The 16261-nt window shown below is 55.9% G+C and overlaps 1 protein-coding gene across 1 annotated transcript in view; it reads left to right on the top strand.

The window, feature by feature from the left end:
- Window positions 1-16261, top strand: part of LOC140430127 (uncharacterized) — a 171269-nt gene that overhangs the window by 130331 nt on the left and 24677 nt on the right. The window contains exons 12-13 of the mRNA XM_072517639.1: window positions 1192-1381; window positions 11701-11828. Coding sequence (XP_072373740.1) covers window positions 1192-1381; window positions 11701-11828 — 318 coding nt within the window. The remainder of the gene's footprint in view (window positions 1-1191; window positions 1382-11700; window positions 11829-16261) is intronic.

Below are 16261 nucleotides of genomic sequence, written 5' to 3'. Positions count from 1 at the left end.
GCAATTCACTGGCCGTATCCGTAGGTAAAGCCGGGGGCTTTACGCTGCATGGCTGCTAGCACCCCACCGGATGGAGGATTGGTTTCTGGCGTAAAACGGCACTGTACCCACGCAGGCTTCAACATTAGTCTGCAAATCGGAAAATCCAGCCCCATTTTCACTGTCACCAATAATTTAAATAGTTTTGTAAAAACCCGTATTCAGAACAAAGTGTTTTATGACCAAATCCATCTCTACAGAATTTGTAGCAATGTTGAATCAGACAGTGGTAGAATGCTACAGGCTTTGGAAAACTTAACAATTCTCATTTTTTTGCCGGTTGACTATAAGATGGTACCAAGTGGACACATTATAGGACATATTTCAAATATCAAGTCACGTGGAAATATCTATGATATAGCCAAAATTCCAAAACAAAAGTTGTGATGTGAGCTCCTCCAGTTCTCCAGCTGTGTGTTTCTCGGCGGTTGGCCGTTCACTGGCGCCATTCTCTACTCCCACCACTTGTCAATGGGATTCCCCATTGAAGCCACCACATTTCACTGGGCCACCTGTGGGCGGGTGTGCGCTGCTGGTGGGAAAAGAGAACCCTAACAGCCAGAGAATTGCGGCCATGATCCCCCCATGAGCTGATATTTGATCTCAAAATGTTTTAGTCAATTGAATCCAGCAGTGGCTGAAAGATATGACTGCTGCCATTTAAGAGCGTATTTCCGAAAATGATGAATGGAAAATAACAGAGAGTGCACCACATTTTCATGATTTGCACCCCTGGAGGTATGTTTCTCTCCAGGAACACGCAGCAGGATTCTCCGCCAGCAGGATTCTCCGTTGCGCCGGCAGCACACGCACACCTGCGCATGGGGTGGCCACAAAGGGAAATCCCATTGGCAGGTGGCGGGAACTGTGAAAATCCTGCTGCCGGCGGGTGTGCGCCGCCCAGGAAAACTCAGCTGGTGGACCAAAGAATCCCGCTCATGATTTCATTAAATCAGCTCTTACACTTGCTCATATTTTAATTATTCTGGAAGTAACAATTTGTGGAGTACTAGTTGATCATTAAGACAGGCCTTTAGTGCACATATCGCACTTAGATTTATTTAAGAACAGGAACGACCAACCTTGAATCATTTCTATTAAAGATCCTTTGTTACAACAAGACCTAATTGCTATCTTTGTTTTGTCACTCAGTCTGAGAGAACTGGAAGTGTTTGGATGTCATGAACTAAGTGCACACTGTTTGATCTATATGGCACAGGAGTGCCCAAACCTACAGATCCTGAATGCCGGCAGAATTCCAAACATTACAACCACTTGTCTGATACAGATAGTGACCAGCTTGAAAAATCTAACTGTTTTAAACTTATCAGGACTGAATGCGGTAAGGCTAAAAAAAAATCTGGTGTATAGATAAATTTAAACATTAAGATATCAATTAGACATTGAAACATTGTGTACTAGAAATGTATCTGTGCTGCACCCTTTTTCAGGCAGGTGACACATCTTATTATGACAAAGTTAGAATTACAAGATCTGGGCAAACAAGCCGATTAGCTCTCGTCTTAGCATCATTGAATCATTACAGTGCAGAAGGAGGCCATTCAGTCCATCGAGTCTGCACAGACCGTTCGAAAGAGCACCTTACCTAGGCCCACACCTCCACCCTATTCCTGAAACTCCACCTTCAGGGGCAATTTAGCGTGGCCAATCTTTAGATAGATTCACTGATACAATACACTTATGTAAAAATGAACATATATTGGCTGGGATTCGGCATTCTGGAGTCTAAGTGCTCCCACCAGTGGAGAATCGGAACTGTGTCCCGCTGGCGCGAGGAGTGTCGCTGGGATGTGATTCTCATAGGCCCCCTTCCCCCCCTTAACACAAATTTTGGGCGTCATTCTCCGACCCCCCAGCGGGTCGGAGAATGGCCGTTGGCCGCCGTGAATCCCGCCGGTTGCCGAAGTCTCCGAAGGGAGAAAAGTCGGCGGGGCGTTAATGGCGCCGGGGCGTTAATGGCGCCGCAGACGTTGGAGAATGGCACGGGTGGGCGCAAGGCAGCCGATTTTGGGCCTGCCGATATTCTCCCGTCCAGATGGGCCGAAGTCCCGTCGACGTGATGACCGTTCACGTCGACGTAAATCAAACCTCCTTTTAATCGGCGTCAACCTGTGCTCCAGGTTTACCCCGACCAGCGTGGAGGTGGGTAACGGCCTGGGGGGTTGGCCGATGGGCAGGCGATGGCGTGGCCGCAGTCTGAATGTGTGGGGAGAGGTGTGTGTAGGGTTGTGTGTGTGTGTGTGCGGCGGGGGGGGTGGTTAGAATGGGCTGGGCTCCGGGGGAGTGCCGGGAGGGGGGTCAGTGCCGGGAAGGGGGATGGGGAGGGGGGCCGTGCCGGGGACGAGGCTGGGGTCCGTGATGGGGGGGGGTCCGTGCCGGGGAGGAGGATGGGGTCCGTGCCGGAGAGGGGGATGGGGGGGGGGGGCGTGCCGGGGAGGAGGATGGGGGGGGGTCTGTGCCGGGGAGGAGGATGGGGGGGCCGTGCCGGGGAGGAGGATGGGGTCCGTGCCGGGGAGGGGGATGGGGGGGGGGGGGGGGGTCCGTGCCGGGGAGGAGGATGGGGGGCCCGTGCCGGGGAGTAGGATGGGGGGGGTCCGTGCCGGGGAGGAGGATGGGGGGTCTGTGCCGGGGAGGAGAATGGGGGGCCCATGCCGGGGAGGAGGATGGGGTCCGTGCCGGGGAGGGGGATGGGGGGGTCCGGGCCGGGGAGGGCCGGGGAGGAGGATGGGGTCCGTGCCGGGGAGGAGGATGGGGCCCGTGCCGGGGAGGGGGATGGGGCCCGTGCCGGGGAGGGGGATGGGGGTTCCGTGCCGGGGAGGAGGATGGGGTCCATGCCGGGGAGGAGGATGGGGTCCGTGCCGGGGTGGGGGGGGCAGTGCCGGGGAGGAGGATAGGGTGTCCGTGCCGGGGAGGAGGATGGGGGGCCCGTGCCGGGGAGGGGGGGTGCGAGGGCAAGTGAGTTGGTCCATCTGGCCAGGTGCCAGCCTCCAACAGTTGGACCCATGCGGTCCATGCCACCTGGCTGGGGGGAGGAGGGGGTATGGGCAATGATGACATGTCGTCGTTTCCCCCCCCCCCCCCCCCCCCCCCCACCAGGCCGTCATGTTTTCCGATCATCCAGCGATGTTGGCCGCCGTGGTGGCAGCCGCTAATGTCTATGTTGCCCTGGATGAGGAGGAGGAGGAGGAGGAGCGTGCCAGAGAGGCGGCGCAGGCTGCCGCAGACGGGCAGGCGGCAGCCGCCCAGGCTGGAGGGACACCTGACCGACAGGACGAGGAGGGGGAGGAGGACATCGCGGCCCCACGGCAACGGAGGCACCCGAGGGCGCCCCGTGTGTACCGGCCCCGGCAGTCATACCAGGACCTCACGGACCGGGAATGCAGGAGGAGACTCCGGATGAGGCGGGAAACCGTGGCACACACCTGCCACCTGCTGGCACACCTGTCACTGCGTGACACTGGCGGGGGACACCCTCTCCCCGTGTCCGTCAAGGTTACGGTGGCCCTGAACTTTTATGCAACGGGGTCATTCCAGGCACCGAGTGGGGACCTGTCCGGCATATCGCAGACATCGGTGCACCGGTGCATCCGGGCAGTGACAGACGCCCTATATGCCATGGCGCACTGCTACATCCGCTTCCCTGTGGACCAGGCCAGCCAAGATGCCCGGGCCATGGGCTTTTCTGCCATGGCCGGGTTCCCCATGGTCCAGGGCGCGATTGATGGGATGCACGTCGCCGTGCGGCCACCTGCAGATAACAGGACCGTGTTCACCAATAGGAAGGGGACCTATTCGATGAACATACAGGTGGTCTGCGAGCACGGCTTGATGATCCTGCATGTCTGCGCCTGTTACCCGGGCAGTGTACACGACTCATACGTGTTGTCGCGGTCATCCATCACCGGCATGTATGAGGGACGCCATCCCCGGCTGAGGGGCTGGTTGCTGGGCGACAGGGGCTACCCATTGCGATCGTGGCTGATGACGCCTATACGGAGGCCACGCAATGAGGCGGAGAACCGCTACAATGATGCCCATGTAGCGACAAGGGGAGTGATAGAGAGGTGCTTTGGCGTGCTGAAGATGCATTTCAGGTGCCTGGACCTCTCTGGGGGCGGCCTCCAGTATCGGTCAGATAGGGTCGGCCGCATCATTGTGGTGTGCTGCGTCCTGCACAACATAGCCCAGCAGAGGGGCGATGTGCCGCAGGCAGAGGAGGGCGGAGTGGAGGAGCAGCAGGAAGAGGCGCAGTCCTCCCCAGATGAGGGTGATGGGGGCAATGGTCAGGGCAGACGGGCTAGACACAGGCGGGTGGCTGTCCACCGTTACTGGCTGGCCCAGCGGGCACGGGACAGGCTGATAGCCGCCCGCTTCACTGACTAGATGGGCGTGGGAATCGGGTAGTATGGCCACAGACCGCACACCATGGCAACAGCCGACCACCCACACCCCCTACCCATCCACCCACCCAGCACCCTCACCCCCCTCCCCAACCCCACCCACCCCACCCGCATGCACCCCCCCCCCCCCCATTGCCGATCCACCTGCGGCACAACGGCCGGGCTCACACAGTTGCCGGTGGACGCGTGTCTATTGCAGGCCATGGAGGATGATGACAACCCGCCCTGCGATGAGCTCCTGGCTCCACATCGTCGGACTATGTCTGACCCATGGCCACAGTACCACCATCCACCCGGACCATCCCTGCATGCGGCTGTGACACTGCAGCGCACGGTCCCGTCCTCTGCCCGGGGGGATGTTGATGGCGGCCCAGGCGGAAGGGGCAGACTCACCTGGGGCTGAGGTAAGACCACCCCTCACACACACACTTGCGTTCAACGTACATGACACCCCCGCACGCTTTGGACAGAGCACAAAGGCAGCTTCTGTAGGTGTAACATTGACTTTAATAACCAAAGGAGTTCATGCACGGGCCCTAGCCCCTAAAACTCATCTGTGCCCTGCACCCATGCCAACTTACTCAGTGTCTAATTGTTTGCATCTGTGCCCTGCACCCGTGCCGACTTACTCAGTGTCTAATTGTTTGGCCTTACGGGCCCTTTGGCTACGTCTACGTGGTTTCCCAGACAGTACAGCAGAACTGGAGGTGGACTCCTGTGATTCCTGCCCTCTGACACGGGATCCCTTTGGCGGCCGTTTCCTGGGGCATCCTGGCCTAGATGGGCCAGGCTGCGGCCCGGGCGACTGGGATGGCGAGCTGCCAGCCTGTCCTGCCCGTTGCCCACCCGATGCACCTGGGACGGAAGGGGGGGGGGGGGGGAGTCCGAGGTGTCGCGGTGTTCCGGGACCTCCCCTACAGGGGGACCCGGGATGGACCACACCACCTCCTCCTCCCTTGGGGTGCCCGATGGCCCCCAGGCCTCTACATGGGTGGGGGATGCGAACGGACTGGCCATCCGACACCCCCCCGACATCTGGCGCTGCCAGTCCTGGAGGCCCGTGCTGGCATCGACAGGGGTCTGCAGGTTTGCAGCCATGGAGCCCAGGGGATTGGCAAACCCTGTCTGTTACTGTGCGACGCCGGCTCGCACATGGCCAATGGCGCCGATGCCCTCAGCGATGGCCTGCAGAGACTGGGCTATGGCCTGCTGAGACTGGGCCATGGCCTGCAGAGACTGGGCCATGGCGTTGAGCGCCTCTGCCATCTGGCGCTGGCACTGGCTCATGGTCTCCTGTGAGAGGGCAGCCATGTCCTTGGCCACAGACGCCTCCTGCACGGAAAGCCCCAGGCCTCGCAATCCATTCCCCATGTCTGACACCGTCGCACCCATTGCCTCCACCGCGGACGCCACTCGTGCGGTGTCAGCCTGGGTGGCACGCATGACCGGCACCACTCCCAGCTCCTGGACGCGGGTGGACTCCTCCACCTGTGACTGCAGCCGCCGCAAGCCGGCCGTCACCCTCTTCGCTCGTCTCCGGGTCGGTGGTTGCATCGGATCTATGGCTGGGTGTGGTAACTCCAGGAACCCGGGATCCATCTGGGCGGCAGATGTTCGCTTGGGCTGGGCTGCCCTCCGACCGCCCGGCCCCTCTGCTGCTCCTACCTCCACCTGCTGTACCGGGACAGCTGTGTTGTGCGCACCAGTGAGTGTACCAGACGCCTCATCACTAAAGTGCCCAACCGAGGTGAGTGTTTCTGCGATGGTGGAGGGTGTTGGTGACAGCAGTGGCGTTGTGTCGTGCTCTTCGTCCCACTCTGAGTCCATGGCACTTTGGGGTGGGGGTCCGTCTCCACCCATCCACTCCGTGTCACTGTCCGGTATTTCGTCTTCCCGGGTAGGGGTGTCCCGGGTAGGGGTGTCCCGGGTAGGGGTGTCCCGGGTAGGTGTGTCCTGGGTAGTGGTGTCCTGGCTCGGCTGTGACGGGGGCCTGTGGCTGCCCCTCTCGTCGCTGGGTGACACACGCCTGCGTCGTCACACCCGCACGTGACGGGGGCGTCGTCTCCCTGTTGCTCCAGGTCTCTCCGTCTCCCGTGGTCTCCAAGGGACATCCTGCGGGCGTCGCATGCTGGAGGGTCCGGGTCTCTCCGTCTCCCGTGGTGTGCGAGGGGCATCCTGCGGGCGTCGCATGCCGGAGGGTCCGGGTCTCTCCGTCTCCCGTGGTGTGCAAGGGGCATCCTGCGAGCGTCGCATGCCGGAGGGTCCGGGTCTCTCCGACTCCCGTGGCCTCCGAGGGGCATCCAGCGGGCGGTCTGCATCTGCGGGGATGGGTGCTTCGACGTTTGCTCCTGCGATACACAATGAAGCATGCATGGTTAGACACGCAGGCAGTGATCAGGTGATACGGGGAGGGGGATATGGGGACGGGCTGTCGGTGGCTCACTTGCTAGTACGCCCCCGACCTCTGCATCAGCAACCTCCCGGTCCTCAGGTCCGCCAGCCAGTTCCAGGGCCCTTTCCTCGTGTTCGGTCAGTGGCCTCTCAACAGCGGGGCCTCCTCCAGTCCTCACATGCTTCCTGGTGTTGTGTGCGTGTTTCTCCTGTGGCGCGGGCGGGGGGGGGGGGGGCTGTGTGGCAGGGGTAAAAGGCAACAGTGTTAGACAGGTATATGAATGCATGCCATCGGTTGCGCGTGTATTTCAGAGGTTAAGGTTAGGGCTGGATTCACTTGGGGATATGGGGGAGGGGGGATATGGAAGATATGGGGGAGGGGGGATATGGGGGAGGGGGATATGGGGAGGGGGGATATGGGGGAGGGGGGATATGGGGGAGGGGGGATATTTGGGAGGGGGGATATTTGGGAGGGGGGATATGGGGGAGGGGGGATATGGGGGCTATAGGGGAGGGGCTATAGGGGAGGGGGGATATAGGGGAGGGGGATATAGGGGAGGGGGGATATGGGGATATAGGGGAGGGGGGATATGGGGGAGGGGGGGTATGGAGGAGGGGGATATGGGGGATATGGGGGAGGGGGGATATGGGGAGGGGGGATATGGGGGATATGGGTGAGGGGGATATGGGGGAGTGGGGGGATATGGGGGATATGGGGAGGGGGGATATGGGGGAGGGGGGATATGCGGAGGGGGGATATGGGGGATGGGGGATATGGATATCGGGCGGGGGGAGGCTCACCCTGCCTGCTCTGACGAGGTCGTTCACCTTCTTGTGTCACTGGGTGCCTGTCCGTGGTGTCAGGGCCGCAGCGGTGATGGCCTCTGCCACCTCCCTCCACAGACGCCAGCTGTGGCGTGGGGCAACTCTGCGGCCGTGCCCGGGATACAGGGCCTCCCTCCTCTGCTCCACTGCGTCCAGGAGCGCCTCCACATCCCGTGACTGGAACCTCGGGGCTGAGCGGCGGCCGGCCATCCGGTCGGGTGTTCCGGTCGGGTGTTCCGCTCGGGTGGGGGGGAGCAGCGCGGCCTTATGAGCCGTCACACCGTGCGGCGTGTATGACGCTGCACGGCGTGAACCACGTGAGCAAGCGCGGATCCCGTCACGTCGCTGCTAGCCCATTTCGGGCCGGAGACTTCGCGACGATTTTTGCGGCGTGACGCAAGTCGGATTTGCGCCGTTTTTTGCGCCGATCGGCGGACTTTGCGCCGATAACGGAGAATTTCGCCCGTTGGCCTACCCACTGATAAGGGGAGCAGCCCAAAACCTCATCAAGAAAAGGCACACTCCCCTCACCATGGGAATAATGGGCCATCTCCCCCCACACCATACACACATGAGGCTGAACCGCCCCTTCACCTGACTCCCTCAGCACTCCCCACCTCCACAGTTGAGCCAACCACCCACACCCCAGGTAGTCTCTTCACCACATGCTAAGTGTTTTCTGCAGTTAGAAAAGAGGAATTGAAACCACTTACCTGTTTTGAAGTAGACAGCAGTTGCCAATCGTAGTAAGGATTTTCATAAACACTGCTATTTGGATCAATGGAGGGTACTTCAGATACATTTAAGCGCGGAGAGAAAGATAAATAAACAAACCTCCTGGCAGCTGTGATTATACCAGGTGTTTATCAAACTTTTTATCCCGGGACCCACGTTTGACAACCGGCGGACCATCGGGACTCACGCTGGCTGACGTTCACGATCCATGCCAGCTGACCTTAGCAACCCAAGCCGGCCGACCTACACGACACATCATTATTGCTTACCTTTAATGCGGCAGGTGAGCTTAGCTTGATCCTCACGATCTCACTTGCTTCGTCATTTAATGTCACATTTTTACAAAGGACTTCAGCTGACGATTTACGTTCTCGCTCCATTCCTTGAAAAAAGCCCAGAGGGATGTCCTGGAACCCGCCTTGCTTAGTCTTCAAATGCCTTTGAAGATTTGAAGGTTTTAAATTTTCATTTGCCAGTACTTCCCTGCATATAACCCACATGGGCTTTACATCCTGATTTGCATTGGCTCAATTTAAGCCAGACCTCAGGAAATCATCTTTCTACTGCTTTGTTCCATATTTCAGTTTCTTCTTAATTATTTGTTCACCACAAGCCCTGGAGCTCTGGATACAGCCCACACCAGCACTGCGTTGTGCTGCTGTGGACTCTCCTGGGAAGCTCTCTCCAGCAGATTCAGTTGTGAGATCCTGGACTGTTTGTGCCTCGGGTACTCTCTTCCTTATTACAAAATAATCCATCTTCAGTTCTTCACAAAGCCCTGTTGCTTGCTTGCTGGCAGCTCCAAAATGGAGGAATCTCTCCTCCATGATTTTGCGCCCAAAGCACGGATGCACGAGGTGCATGGCGTCAGTGTATGTGCTGGTCGCTTGACCTTCTCTCTGCCGCTGCCTCTTGTGGAAAGACTTGATTGTTCATATTCAAAGGCCGGTCGTGGCCGGCATTCTTTTCTTTTACTTTGAAACTTTATTTCCAATACCTGATTTTTCCAAGTTTCTGACTTTTTACTCCTGAAAGTTAAACAATTTCAGTTGAACACGCGCTTCCTTACATTTACACACAAACATTTTAAAAAAAAATATTCCCATTTCTCTAGAAATTTAAACATGTATTGAAAAAAGTAAAATCTTGTTTTAACTTTACAAACTATGATTTTAGATGAGATGAAGTAACTTGTCAAACACATACAATGTCACAATATTTCTTACTGGTTCCACTGCATTGTACTATCCAAACATCCAAGTAATCTCCTTCTCTATTTGCACCAAAAGCACTTACTTCCTGGTTTCCAGAGAGTGGCAACACAAAGTGATGACTGTAGGTTTCTTCCAGTTGACATGTGTCAGCCATATTGACTGGCCTTGTTCGATCAGAATTCCTCCCCGACAAACCTGGCCTGCCTTCCCTCTCATTGTCCAGTAGCAGCAACCACCCCAGTCACAGACCACTTCCCGTCCAATACATCACGTTGTAAGAGTGCAAGCGGACGTTGCGCCGGCCGTTGAACAGCTTGACCACAGAGTCGCAGGTTGCATACTGCCGAGTGGTGTCTGGGGATGAACCAAGCAGCGCGCAGAGCACTATCACCAGAGCGGAGCTCCAAGCTGGGGCCACCACTGTTACCATCGCGGCCCACATGGATGCCCGTCAGCCTTTGTGTCCCCCCTGCACATACGTGATGACCAGCACACATCCCAGCCTTGCGCCGCCCTGGCCCTCAACAGCCGCAAGCAATCGGGGACTGCCCACGGATGGCATTCTTAAGAACCAGTCAAGGTCTTTCGGGACTTCTTCCCGTGATTGGGAAAACCACAACCGATCGCTCCGCAATCCTTCCGACACCCGCCCGCAGCCCACCCGCGGGTCGCGACCCTGAGTTTGTAAACCCTGGTTTAAACCATTAAGCTCAATCAAAGGCAAGTTAAAGGTACTGCCCTGTGAAATTGAATGAATGTTTAGCATTTCAAAGGATCTCAAGCCTTTTCAAGTGTTGTGGGCTTTCGAGGAAGGCTTTGATACTTAAAAAAGCAGCAGTTTCAAAAGCATTGGACTGAGGGAGCAGATGTGAGGAAAGATGTAGTGTTCCCAGGCTTGATTCTTCACTGAACTGTCTGGTCTGCTCATCGACTGTCAGGCAGTGCAATTCAGAGTGAGGAGGCCATTTCAGAGTTTAAACACGTCAGACCAGGATGAAGACCTTGAACAGAGGGCTGCCTGACATCCCCATGCCAACAGTGATCTTCAGGTTGCCCAGGGTGGAAAGGACAGTCAAAACATAGGGCCCTGCACCCTGAGGTCAAACCCTTACCCACAGCCTGAGCCCTCCAAAGCATCCAGGACCTTGGAGGACCCTTCCTCTGCAGCTTAGCAGTGACAGAGGGGCACATGAGCAATGGGTTTGACCCCTTTGACCTGCCCCCTCAAGGTACATCACGCCAGGGTTGCACTTGGCAATGCTTACACCAAAGCCCACCTGGTGGTATTCCCGTGATAGGGGTCAGAGAATAACGGGGTTGTGGGGGGGGGGGGTGGAGATAGCATTCAAATCAATGCAAATCAGCTGTTTGTATGGTCCCACTGATGAAGGGCAGAATGCCTGCTATGGACGACGGAGCAGGATCGGAAACTGGGATGGGTCTCTGCCTGGCGCCAATCCTGTTTTTGGCTTGACATGGGATTCTCCGCCCAGTCAGGATTCCCAATCTTAGTTCTACTTCTTTAGAAGGGGGAAAGAATCTTTAAAAAGAAAGGGTATGTTGTAATCTGCCTTGAAGGGACAGCAACACAACATCATTGGAAGGGAAATATGTCATGTGATCCCGCCTCCGTTTCACCTCAGACTGGAACAGAACACAGCATTTACAGTCCTGCAGCTGATGTCTTCAAGTTTTCTCCCATGTATGTTTGTTCTCACGTGCCCAGTTTACATAAATGAATCCACAACATGTTTACACAATTCCTTATGAGCGATTGGTGCTCTTATATTATTATAGAAACATGACAAACCGATACCCAAACCCATGTGTTGGTTAAAATTTCCTTCTCCCCAGGTGTCCTTTTTATGAAAGGAAAATAGAGTAGGATTGCATTACAGAAACCTCATAATCCAATGTGTGTTCATGCAAACCTGCACTTTTCTCGGAGTGAAAAATTGGAACATTAGTTATTTTGCCGAGAAATTTGCAGTGAAATAATACGACACATGACTGCATTAATTTGATACATGTGGGAAAATGGGCCTGAATGACAAACCATGTTGTTGTTTTTGTAGGTTCATGATCGTGTGGTGCATCACATTGTTAGACAGTGCCCAAAGATGGATCGCCTCACTCTCAGCTCCTGCCCTCAGCTGACAGATGTCAGCTTATTTGAAGTAGGCACCTATTTGCCCACCATAAGGTAAGAAACAAAAGAAAAGCTATTGATAATCGATAATTATATTTCCCTGGAACTCTTGTGTGTCACCATTGATGCATAGGACATGACCTTGTATCTCTGAGTTTCCATTTTGTACTTTATTGATCTTATCCGTAAGTAACCAATGTTTGCCCAGATGAAATCAAGGAAAATCAGAGATAAAACAGAAAACGATAGAAATACTCAGTAGGTCTAGCATCATCAGTGGTGACCGTAAAAGGCTGAAATGACATTTGCCTGAGGATGGGTCCATGTGCTGGTCTCCCATCTGGTTCCACCTCTGGGCCATTTTCTTTCAGGCATGGTTGTGGCAGAGGTTACTGATCAGGATAGGTACGGCATGAGTAGGTTGTGAGTAGTCCATTCGGCCTGCTGAACATTTCCAACAATTTCTGCTTTTATTTCAGATTTCCAGCATCTGCTATATTTTGCTTTTGTATTGTGGAAAATCAGAGGTTCTCTCAATCTGCACCCCTCTTGATCACATTGTAGAGGCTGATATCTGAAAGCATAGGCTCTCCCATCCTCTCGACTGGGAAAGGTGCAGATGCCACAAGTTGGGGGAAGGAAAAGGTAGTGGGCAAAACTTTATTTAAATTGTTCTGCATGTTTTCTTTGGTGGGAAATAAAATGACCAGCAACTATTTTTCAATTAGGAAATTAAAACAAAGTGAAACTCAGCATCAGTTGTGTGGCAGTTCTAAGATGGCTCTTATTAGAACATAGAAGAACATAAAACATTACAGCACAGTACAGGCCCTTCGGCCCATGATGTTGTGCCGACCATTTATCCTAATCTAAGATCAACCGAACCTACACCCCTTCAATTTCCTGCTGTCCATGTGCCTTGTGGTAGTACCAGGTATTGCGGTACCTAAGAAGTGGATGACCATTGGTTAGACCCAGGAGTCTACCATTGGCTGTTGTACATAGCTCCGCCCTGAGAGGCGGAGTATAAGAACCGGTGCCGTCCCAGCAGCCTTCACTTTCTGTATCAAAGCTGCTGGAGAAGAGTTCTAGCAGATTAAAGCCTTCAGTCATGAATCACTTCGTCTTGAGAGTAATTGATTGCGCATCAATTTAATCTGCTACAACTTCAGTTGGAAGGATGGATCTCTGTATCAAACTGGAGTGCCTTCAGCTCAGCCCCGACGCGGACAACTCTGCTGCTATTTTTAAACATTGGCTGGCATGCTTTAAGGGCTACCTCGACATGGCCGCCGACACCCCCACGGTAGGACAAAAGATGCATCTCCTACGCTCACGGGCCAGCCCTGGGATCTACCCTCTTATCGAGGAGGCAGAGAATTATGCTGCCATGATCGAACTGCTAGAAGGACATTATATCCTCCCTGTGAACCAGGTCTACGCTCGTCACCTGCAGGCGACTACGCGGCAAAGCCCCGAGGAAACGTTGGAAGACTTCTACCGGGCGCTGCTGGTGCTGGGCCGAAACTGTGGCTGCCCGCCAGTTTCGGGGAGCGAGCACACGGAACGTTTGATCAGGGATGCTTTCGTGGCAGGTATGAGCTCCCCCGATATCCGCTGAAGACTCCTAGAAAGGGATACTCTGGGACTTACTGAGGCACGGGCCCCGGCAGGGTCCAATGAACGTTGGTTATAAAAATGCGCAGTCCTTTGCGCCCGAACGCACGATGGCCCCTTGGGCTGCGTGGCACCCTGCAGCGGCAGCCCCACAGGCCTTCCCCCTGACCCCGCAAGCCTGCGCGGCGAGATGGCCCACTAACGCCGTCGGGCCCCGCTGTTTCTTCTGTGGGCAGGCGAATCATCCCCGCCCGTGCTGCCCGGCCCGCACCACCGCCTGCAAAGGGTGCGGCAAGAAGGGCCACTTTGTGGCCATGGCCGCGGTCTCCAGAGACTATCGGCAACCCCCCATTCAGGCCCCGACCGCCCAGCGCTCACCGCCACCCCTCTATCCTAAGGCCACGTGCGACCCACGGGCGCGGCCATTTTGCCCCCCGGACACCATGCTGGACGGGTGGGCGCCGCCATTTTGTCCCTCGCCACCGTCATCTTCTTCATCCCCGGACACCATGTGTGACCCATGGGTGACGCCATCTTGGATGGGGCCCCAGGCCCCCAGCACAGCAGTCTACACGCTGCCCGACCAGAACCCTCAATTACTTCAGCTGGCCTCGGTGACTCTGGACCAGAATCGGCCCCGGACGCTTGTAACAGCTACAACGACGATCTCCATCAACGGCCACAAGACGTCTTGCTTGATTGACTCTGGGAGCACGGAAAGCTTTGTTCACCCCGACACGGTACGGCGCTGTTCTCTTGTCACCCATCCCGTAAATCAAAGGATCTCCCTGGCCTCCGGGTCACACTCGGTGGAGATAAAGGGGTTCTGCCTAGCGAACCTCACTGTCCAAGGCAGGAAATTCGACAATTTCCGCCTGTACATCCTGCCGCACCTCTGCGCAGCCACCCTCCTTGGGCTGGATTTCCAGTGCCATCTGGAAAGCCTGACCTTTAAATTCGGCGGCCCTACACCACTCCTTACTGTCTGCGGCCCAGCGACCCTTAAGGTCGACCCGCCTTCCCTGTTTGCGAACTTCACCCCGGATTGCAAACCCGTCGCCACCAGGAGCAGACGGTACAGTGCCCAGGACCGGACCTTCATCAGGTCAGAGGTCCAAAGGCTGCTGAGGGAAGGGGTCATCGAAGCGAGCAACAGTCCCTGGAGGGCTCAAGTAGTGGTGGTAAAGACTGGGGAGAAACATAGGATGGTCATTGACTACAGTCAGACCATCAACAGGTTTACGCAGCTGGATGCGTACCCTCTCCCCCGTATAGCCGACCTGGTGAACAGGATCACGCAATACAAGGTTTTCTCCACGGTGGATCTCAAGTCTGCCTACCACCAGCTACACCTCCGTAATGGTGACCGCAAGTACACTGCCTTCGAAGCAGATGGGCAGCTCTATCTCTTTTTAAGAGTTCCCTTCGGTGTCATGAACGGGGTCTCGGTCTTCCAGCGAAAGATGGACCGAATGGTTGACCGGTACGGCTTACTCGCAACGTTCCCGTATCTGGATAACGTCACCATCTGCGGCCATGACCAGCAGGACCACGACACCAACCTCCGCAAATTTCTCCAGACCGTGAAAATCCTTAATTTGACATACAATGAGGATAAATGCGTGTTTAGCACCGACTGTCTAGCCATTCTAGGCTATGTAGTGCGAAGTGGAGTCATAGGCCCCGACCCCGAGCGCATGCGCCTCCTCATGGAGTTCCCCCTCCCTCACTGCCCCAAGGCCCTAAAGCGCTGCCTCGGGTTCTTCAGCTATTATGCACAGTGGGTCCCCAATTACGCAGACAAAGCCCGACCCCTGATCCAGTCCACAACCTTCCCCCTGTCGACGGAGGCCCGCCAGGCCTTCAGCCGCATCAAAGCAGACATTGCAAAAGCCACGATGCACGCCATCAATGAGTCCCCCCCCTTCCAGGTTGAGAGCGATGTGTCCGACGTAGCTCTGGCGGCCACCCTCAACCAAGCGGGCAGGCCTGTGGCTTTCTTCTCCCGTACTCTCCATGCTTCCGAAGTTCGCCACTCCTCGGTCGAAAAGGAGGCCCAGGCCATAGTATAAGCTGTGCGACACTGGAGGCATTACCTGGCCGGCAGGAGATTCACTCTCCTCATGGACCAACGGTCGGTTGCCTTCATGTTCGATAATGCACAGCGGGGCAAGATTACGAACGACAAGATCTTGCGGTGGAGGATAGAACTCTCCACCTACAATTACGAGATCTTGTACCGTCCGGGGAAGCCGAACGAACCTCCTGATGCCCTGTCCCGCAGCACTTGTGCCACCGCAGAAGTGGACCGCCTCCGATCCCTCCACAAGGACCTCTACCACCCGGGGGTCACTCGTTTTTTTCATTTTATCAAGACCCGCAACCTGCCCTACTCCATCGAGGAGGTCAGGACAGTCACCAGGGACTGCGAAATCTGCGTGGAGTACAAACCGCACTTCTACCAGCCAGAGAGGGCGCACCTGATAAAGGCTTCCCGTCCCTTTGAACACCTCAGTATGGATTTCAAAGGCCCCCTCCCCTCCACCGACCGCAACACGTACTTCCTTAACGTGATTGACGAGTACTCCCGCTTTCCATTCGGCATCCCCTTCCCAGACATGACCACAACCACCGTCATCAAGGCCCTCCAGGGTATCTTTACACTGTTCGGTTTCCCCGCATACATTCACAGTGATAGGGGGTCCTCCTTTATGAGCGACAAACTGCGTCAATTCCTGTTCAGCAAGGGCATCGCCTCGAGCAGGATGACAAGTTACAACCCCCGGGGATACGGGCAGGTAGAGAGGGAGAGCGGAACGGTCTGGAAGACCGTCCTGCTGGCCCTACGGCCCAGGAATCTCCCAGTCTCC

Source organism: Scyliorhinus torazame, chromosome 9 (genome assembly GCF_047496885.1).
Source record: "Scyliorhinus torazame isolate Kashiwa2021f chromosome 9, sScyTor2.1, whole genome shotgun sequence".
NCBI lineage: Eukaryota > Metazoa > Chordata > Chondrichthyes > Carcharhiniformes > Scyliorhinidae > Scyliorhinus > Scyliorhinus torazame.
The sequence above is the reverse complement of the archived record's forward strand: the minus strand, read 5'-3'. Positions and strand labels throughout refer to the sequence as shown.